Source organism: Silurus meridionalis, chromosome 18 (assembly GCF_014805685.1).
Source record: "Silurus meridionalis isolate SWU-2019-XX chromosome 18, ASM1480568v1, whole genome shotgun sequence".
Classification (NCBI taxonomy): domain Eukaryota; kingdom Metazoa; phylum Chordata; class Actinopteri; order Siluriformes; family Siluridae; genus Silurus; species Silurus meridionalis.
The window spans coordinates 20,557,043-20,565,056 of record NC_060901.1 but is presented as its reverse complement, the minus strand read 5'-3'; the positions used below and the strand labels follow the sequence as shown (position 1 = coordinate 20,565,056).

Genomic DNA, 8,014 nt, shown 5'->3' with positions numbered 1-8,014 from the left:
AGCAAAGAAATTGATAACGTGAGTGAGGTTGCTCTCTGGTGGTAGAGATGGGTATTGTGCGTGGTGGAGAATACAGTTTGGGCAAAATCTGAAAAAGTTCTTTAGAAAATGCAATTTTTATGCAGTAAGATACAGAATCTGGAGAATAGTTATGATTCTATTTACATGAATAAACATGAATAGCAATGTAGGATGAACTTCAACCTAGATCTGGATATTGTACTGCATATAGTTTTCAGGTTTTTGAAATGATTTGAGAATAAAAACCTTGAGAGGAACCACCTGGGTGACACAAGATTTTCATTTACTCATAAATCATTGCTAAGGTTATCACCCTTTCACTCATCCACATTTGAATGGATAACTCTTTGTGGTGGTAGTAGTCTCAATTCTACCACTGTTGTGGTAGAACTGTTTTCATTTTGTGAAGATCAGAAAAATCCTTTCTTTAATTCTTTACTGTACTTAAGTAGCTTTTCACGTATCTGTACTTTGCTAAAGTATTTCCATTGTTGAGACTTTTACTTTAACATTTTAAAGTTTAAAGATTGTTCATGAACGATTTGTTCTTTTTGAACGAGTCTTTGTGACTCGGAAGAACGAGTGATTCATTAGAGTGATACATTAGAGTGATTCATTAGAGTGATTCATTAGTGTGATCAATTAGAGTGATTAATTAGAGTGATTCATTAGTGTGATTCATTAGAGTGATACATTAGAGTGATAAATTAGAGTGATTCATTAGTGTGATTCATTAGAGCGATACATTAGAGTGATTCATTAGAGTGATTTATTAGTGTGATACATTAGAGTGATTCATTAGAGTGATTCATTAGTGTGATACATTAGAGTGATTCATTAGAGTGATCCATTAGAGTGATACATTAGAATGATTCATTAGAGTGATTCATTAGAGTGATTCATTAGTGTGATTCATTAGAGTGATTCATTAGTGTGATTCATTAGAGTGATACATTAAAGTGATTCGTTAGAGTGATTTATTAGTGTGATACATTAGAGTGATTCATTAGAGTGATTCATTAGTGTGATACATTAGAGTGATTCATTAGAGTGATGTATTAGTGTGATTCATTAGAGTGATACATTAGAGTGATTCATTTAAGTCATTCATTAGTGTGATACATTAGAGTGATTCATTAGAGTGATTCAATAGTTTTCTACTGGACGCGCATGAGCAGAGCATCACAAAAAAACCTGAATTGAGAAGTTCGTTCTTTTATCACGTGACTCCCATAAACACTACACAATAGATCCGATTTTTTTGGGTCCGAATCTTGACATACTTGTTTAAATAATTATGTGAGTCACGTGACAAACGAACTCACGACACGGACCAGAAGCTATAAGAGGTGAAGCAACACTTTCTTTTTATCATCGTATGTTCTTAGCTGCATCTTCATATTATACTTATTAAAACTGTAGTTAATATTCGTGTATGTAGACGTGTAACATTTTATTTTATTTCTGATCAAAGAAACGAAATTAACTGAATGACTCAAAAAAAAGATTCGTTAATTTTGATTCAAAGAACCGAGTCACTAAAATGATCCGATCTTCCCATTTGAAATGCCGGAAGATTTTTCATCCGGATTAAAAAAATACTTCTTTCTTTTATAATTTATTTTGAAATAGAATACCCTATTTTATACATAATAATATTTATTGATTATAAATACTCATTTTAAAACCAAAACGAAGAGGAAACATCCGGGTATTTGAAAGCACTTCCGGGTTAGTGAGCAGGCACGCGGAAGTCGTGTCCCCGGTAATGAAGTTTAACTTTAGACTTCAACCCGGTGTTTATTGTAAATATTTTACTTTGGAGTGTTTAACTTTACCTTATCTTTATTTTATCTGATTTTTCAACATTCTGCCCGCTGAAGCTTAAACAGTGTGTGTTATAGAACCGAACAGGATTTTATTCTCTACACTACACACTATATTATATTATAAATACTTTAAATATTTTATTATATAATATACTATATAAGTAACCTAATATTTGAGGAAATGAATTTATAAAATTACTTTCAGCAGGATTATACAAAGGTAGGACATGTTATTTATTTCCCAGTATTTTATCCAAATTAATAATAATAATAATAATAATAATAATAATAATAACAATAATAATAGTCAGTAATTCACCACCTAAAAAAGTAATATTATGATTTTCTAAGCCATTTTTACTAGTTTCACATTGTAAAAGAGCAGATTCATAACAATAATTCCTATAATTTTGTTCATATTCATCTTTTTTTTTTTTTAGATCAGAATATCCTAATTAATGTAACTATGACCTTTGGTAATCTTTTCAGATTTATTATAGTTATATATTTGCAGTCATGTCACACTCTCTTTACACAACTTCATTTATTTATTTAATTGATTTAAGTTAATAATAAAACAGTCCACATGCACTGAAATGCAGTGTCTTTATCGTTTTCTCCCCGCAGTGATTTCTGGATTTTTGCTCTAAACAGAATAATGAGTGTCGCACGACTCTGGAGATCCTACCAGGTGTTATTGACCAAAAAACCATGGACTGTGCAAATAATAACCGCTGGTAAGAATCTCATAAGTCATTCATAAGTGCAAAAAAATTAGATGTATTTTTAATTCAAATGTTTTTCATTCTTTATTTCAACTTAATTATGTGTTTACACCTTTCTTTTATTATTTTTATTGTAATATATATAATCAGGGTTCCTACACATAAAAAGTTATGGAATTTGAACAAACAATAATTGTGTTTCCATACTATTGCTCTATTCAGTTTTCTAAAACATGAAATTAAGAATTTGTAAAAAAAAAAAAAAAGTAACTCAAAAGGTTCAATCACAATTTTCTCATTTTCTGTTTTCTTTACTCCTGCAGTTGCACTTTTCTGCCAGTAGATGGAAGTGAAAACATTTTTATTAAAACCAGTTGGAGGTAGCAGAGCTGAAGATGTTGAGATGTTTATTAGGAGTGATGAGGATGGACAGGATTAGAAATGAGTTTATTAGAGGGACAGCGCATGTAGGACGTTTTGGAGACAAGGTAAGGGGGGTGAGATTGAGATGGTTTGGACATGTGCGGAGGAGGGACATGGGGTATATTAGTAGGAGAATGCTGAGGATGGAGACACCAGGAAGGAGGAAAAGAGGAAGACCAAGGAGGAGGTATATGGATGTGGTGAGGGAAGACATGCAGGTAGTTGGTGTGAAAGAGACAGATGTAGAGGACAGGGGAGTGTGGAGACGGATGAACCGTGGTTGCGCCCCCTAATAAGAGAAGCCGAAAGAAGTTGTTTCATCATTATGATTCTTGAACTGCAATTCAGTGTTTAATTACATTTTCTAGCTGAATTATCAGTCCGTAAATACTCTTAAACATGTTCTGGAATAGTTTACATTTCTTAGTATTAACAGTGAGCAGGCAGTAACACATCCTGACCAAATCACGTGTTTTAATTAATTGTACCAGTTTCATCATGGCGATGACTTTGAGATGATGAGATAGCGATGATGGCTTTGAGCTGATATTTCCGGTGTGCACGGTTTAGCATGCTGAGGTGGAGTGTTTGCCAAATTGATCAAAGATAATTTCGCATGGAATGCAAAATGTGTCAGTCAGGTCTCAAAGCCACCAGAGGAACATCTTCAAGGACAGCAAGGGGGAGAAGGTTGTGCTGATTTCAGCAGTCTAACAATCACCATTCAACCTCCTGTCCCCCTGGAGGAGAATAATTTACATAAAGAGAAAATGTATTGTGGTAGTTTTATAATTGACTGTGATGCCTTTTCCTTGTCTTCTTGTCTTCTTGTCTATCTGTAGTGGAGCTTCTCTTTATTCTGGATATACAAAATAACCTGAATGAACAAGGTTCTTGGATCTCTCCAGACCTTTCTCTGAATAAATCTTCAGCCCACTGATTTAGAAAAAAGACTGAGAGACACACTGCTACTGCACTCGATCTTCTCCTCCTCCTGCTTTGGAGTAGAGCTGCTTTAACAAGAGAATTCACGAGCAGGTTCTCGGTCTCTTTCCACTCGGATATTCTGGATTATTAGTCGTTGTGTGACATATTAGGAAAGGTTACATTACGTAACAGGTACTACATTTCCTGTCCACGATCTGCCATTAAGACACAATGACCTTTGTAAAGCACGATATTAGTTCAGGGACAGTCCTGTAAATTTTGTAATACTTGAGGTGGGCTGCCATAAAGACTGGGGACGGGGCGTTTTTAGTTTTCCTTTAACTGAGTAGGAAAGAGAATTGACTCATTGACCAGAAAGATGTCATTTGTTCTGTTTGTACAGAATTAGACACTAAAAATGTCCATATAGTTCTAAATAAATGATTTATTTACTGACAGTCCAGAACAATACATACGGCTATAAAAGTAATTGCTGTTCAGGTAGAGCAGCTGTGACTTTGTTCTAAACTTATTTTATTCATGTCTTATTACCCAGGTGTCTGCCTGTTTATTTACCTGCCATCAAGTTTGTCTGTTTGTATTGCAGTCTGTCTCTGCTTTCTTGTCTGCCTGTCAGTTTGTCTGTCTGTCTACTTGCTTGTATCTTTCCTGTCTGTCTGCCTGCTTGTTTTTTTTTTTCTTTCCTGACTGTCAGCAGTCTATTTTCCTGTCTGTCTGCCTGCCTGCCTGCCTGCCTGCCTGCCTGCTTGTTTATATGTTTTCTGCCTGTATTTCTTCCTTACTGACTTTCTGTATGTCTGCCTGTCTGTCTATCTTTCTGTCTGTCTGTCTGTCTGTCTGTCTGTCTGTCTGCTTGCTTGCTTGTCTGTCTGTCTGTCTATATTCCTGCCTGTCTGCCTGCCTATCCGCCTACATGTCTGTCTACCTGTCTAGCTTCCTGTATGTCTATCTGCCATCCTGTCCGCCTGTCTGTCTATTTGTCTACCTGTTTATCTTCCTGTCTGTCTGTTTGTCTGTCTGTCTTCCTGTCTCTCTTCCTGCCTGCCTGTCTATCTGTTTGTCTGTCTGCCTGCATGTCTGTCTGTCTACCTGTCTCTCTTCCTGCCTGTCTCCTTGTCTGTTCACACTGCACTCATTGTTCTGGTCTGAGATGAGAATATAAGGTGAGCTATAAACATGTTTTCTGTGTGCAGGGTATTTGAGCTCAGGCTGCTTCACACACGAACACCGATCTCCTGCTGATCTACAAAGCCGAGCTCCTTCTCTTATTCTCTCACTGTTATTACTGATCTCCATTATATACAGCTCCAGTTTTTCTCAATCTGAGCTGCACTTCTCCCTTTTTCCTCAGACTGATTTTTAAGTAATGTAGAGACGTGTACGTCTCTCGTACGCAGGTCCTCAGTAACGTGTCACTTAGAGAAAACCTCAAAAGGACCAAACTACAAAATCAAAGGTTAATATTTTACTCTTCTCGTTAATGTTGTCCTGCAGGTTCTCTGATGGGGGTAGGAGATATCATCTCACAGCAGCTGATCGAGAGGCGCGGCTTGACCAAGCACAACGTTATACGCACCACGAAGATGATGAGCATCGGCTTCTTATTCATTGCAAGTCAACTCACAGAAATCCCCGTATACACAACAAAAAAAATAGAAAATTCTATAACTCTTGTGTGTTACGGCCCATAAAACCTGATGTTTGTCCACTTCAGGGGCCAGTAATCGGTGGATGGTACAGAGTACTGGACAGACTTGTTATTGGGGCGACCAAAGGTACTGCAGTGAAGAAAATGCTGCTTGACCAGGTAGAGTTCCGCTCCATTATATCTAAAAGAGCCTCCGAGATTGAATTTCACCTCCTGTAAACATCAATCTTCGTCCGAATATTAATGGGCTTGACTCTAATGCTTGTTTCATACAGGTGTGCTTCGCTCCTTGCTTCCTTGGAACGTTTCTGGGAATCTGCGGAACTCTCAACGGGCTCACTGTGGAGGAGAACCTAGCCAAGCTCAAGAGGGTTCGTGTACAACTGAGATTAGATTTGCAGATTATGTTCTGTAGCAGACCCCAAGATACGTGTATTAAGACGTCACCTGATAACACGTTTATTTGTTGTTTTGTCCCTGTAGGACTACACAGATGCCTTGATTACCAATTACTACGTAAGTAAATTCTATTTGTGATGTGTGGATATTATTTTTTACGATCAGCTCCACAATTATTGAAGGAAAAAAAAATAAAAATAAATATATATAAAAAATCTTCGGAAAAAAGGGAGACAAATATAATTTCTTTCCATTTATTATGAAAACTGGCACCTTGTTGGTGAGAGAGGATCTGTGTAGACTGGTTAGAGGTGAAAGAAAGGCTCAGATAGACACTCTGTACATTGATGGTGAGCAGAAAAGCATCTCAGAAATCACTTCAATCCAATAGAGTCCAATGGACCTCGTGATGCGAAGACGTCAGCGGATTCTCAAGGAAAGTTTCCAACGTCTTGCAGAGTCCATGCCATGAAGAATCAAAGGTGGCATGAGAATAAAATGAGGACCTAAACAGCGTCATCCTCATCAGCCTCCAGATTTCTGCTGGAAAGCCGATTTATTGAGTTCTGTTCCGTTCTTTTGGCCGAAGTTCTTGTTATTAAAATCCTTTTATTGGGTCTATAAAATGTTAAAAGCTCCATGTACTGTTCTCTGTTTTGACGAGGTGTTGGCACAGAAGCCGGACAGTCATTCTGGCAGCCACTATCTAATTACAAATGGAACTAAATTAGGTTTATCTTCAGATATTTAATGGCTCTTCGCAAACATAACAGCACTGAGACTCTTGTGAAGCTCAACGAGGCCCTGAAATTACAGGATCTCTCCAGACTCTTCAGGATTTTAGGTCTAGCTCATGGATTCAACTGCTCACAGGACTCACTGTCTGAGACGGTTTGTTTCATGAGTATGTCGAAGTGGTGCATTAGAATCGGGTTAAAATCACAATGATGTCACAGAGATCTGTGGCTATTACATCTCCACAGGCTAGTTTTAAAAAGAGGAATTAAGAATTAGGATGTGAATTTAATTAAAGAAATGTATTTCATCCTCGGTTGTGGTTCCTCCACACTTTTGGGAAGATGTTCCACTAGATTTTGTGAAGATTTGTGTGAGATTTTATTTAGCCATTTAGCAAAGTTAGATACTGATGTAGGTGAGGAAGAAATTAAGAGGCTTGTGGTGCTTTCACATTCCTCCCAAAGGTGTTTAAGCTTTATAGCAGGCTGCGCAAGATCTTCCATATCCAGCTCATGGAAAGCAGATCTTCATGGAGCTAGCTTTGTGGACAGGGGCATTGTTATCCTAGAACAGGTTTTGGTTTCCAAGTTCAATTGAATTTTCAAAGATGTCCTATAGAAATGTCTCATGACATTTTTCTTTTCTTTTTGTCAGTTGTGGCCTGCTGTTCAGATTGCCAATTTTTATTTCGTCCCTCTTCACCACAGGTAAAAATGATATATCTATATTTTTTAAACCCTAAGTTTCAGATCCTATTCAATTATTTTTTTTATTTACATCCCTGAAGAAACTGATCATTTCCACTGCTGTTATTTGCAGGTTGGCAGTAGTGCAGGTTGTTGCCGTGGCCTGGAATTCCTACCTCTCATGGAAAGCCAATAAACTGTAGGGAAATGTACTGTTTCCCACTCACCATACATTCAACGTGGACATCAACACACCGTTCCTGCCTGAGATCTACAAAAACATCTATACATGTAAAAGTATAACTGTAGTGTGTTTGGGTAAAACGTGGGTTCATTGTTCACCAGTCAGGTGTTTGGGAGTGAACATGGAAGTGTGTCCATCTCCAAGACAACAAACGAAGGTGCCTCATGTTGCCATTCCTCAGTCTGAGTTTATCTTGTGTGTATATATATATATATATATATATATATAGTTTAGGTCATGGATTATATTCAGGCTTTAGTGGTTTGATCTCCTAAACTCTCACAATGACCACCATGGTTATAAATTAAAGCAGCTGTTACATCAAAAGTGATTCTTTTCCATTTCTGTGTGTT

At 37.2% G+C, this 8,014-nt stretch overlaps 1 protein-coding gene across 7 annotated transcripts; it reads left to right on the top strand.

The window, feature by feature from the left end:
- The first annotated feature begins 1,176 nt into the window (after window positions 1-1,176).
- Window positions 1,177-7,988, top strand: mpv17 (mitochondrial inner membrane protein MPV17). Of its 7 annotated transcripts, none has more exons than XM_046874328.1 (8): window positions 1,177-1,370; window positions 2,505-2,587; window positions 5,441-5,556; window positions 5,661-5,753; window positions 5,870-5,965; window positions 6,078-6,110; window positions 7,386-7,438; window positions 7,551-7,988. In XM_046874328.1, the coding sequence occupies exons 2-8, from the start codon at window positions 2,509-2,511 to the stop codon at window positions 7,618-7,620; spliced, it is 540 nt and encodes a 179-aa protein (XP_046730284.1). In that variant the 5' UTR covers window positions 1,177-1,370; window positions 2,505-2,508; the 3' UTR covers window positions 7,621-7,988. The 7 variants fall into 7 exon arrangements, with proteins under 7 accessions (XP_046730284.1, XP_046730279.1, XP_046730280.1 ...); XM_046874323.1 differs by having other exon boundaries at window positions 1,178-1,370; window positions 2,478-2,587; XM_046874324.1 differs by lacking the exon at window positions 1,177-1,370 and adding an exon at window positions 1,598-1,786 and having other exon boundaries at window positions 2,478-2,587.
- The last annotated feature ends 26 nt before the right edge of the window (window positions 7,989-8,014 follow it).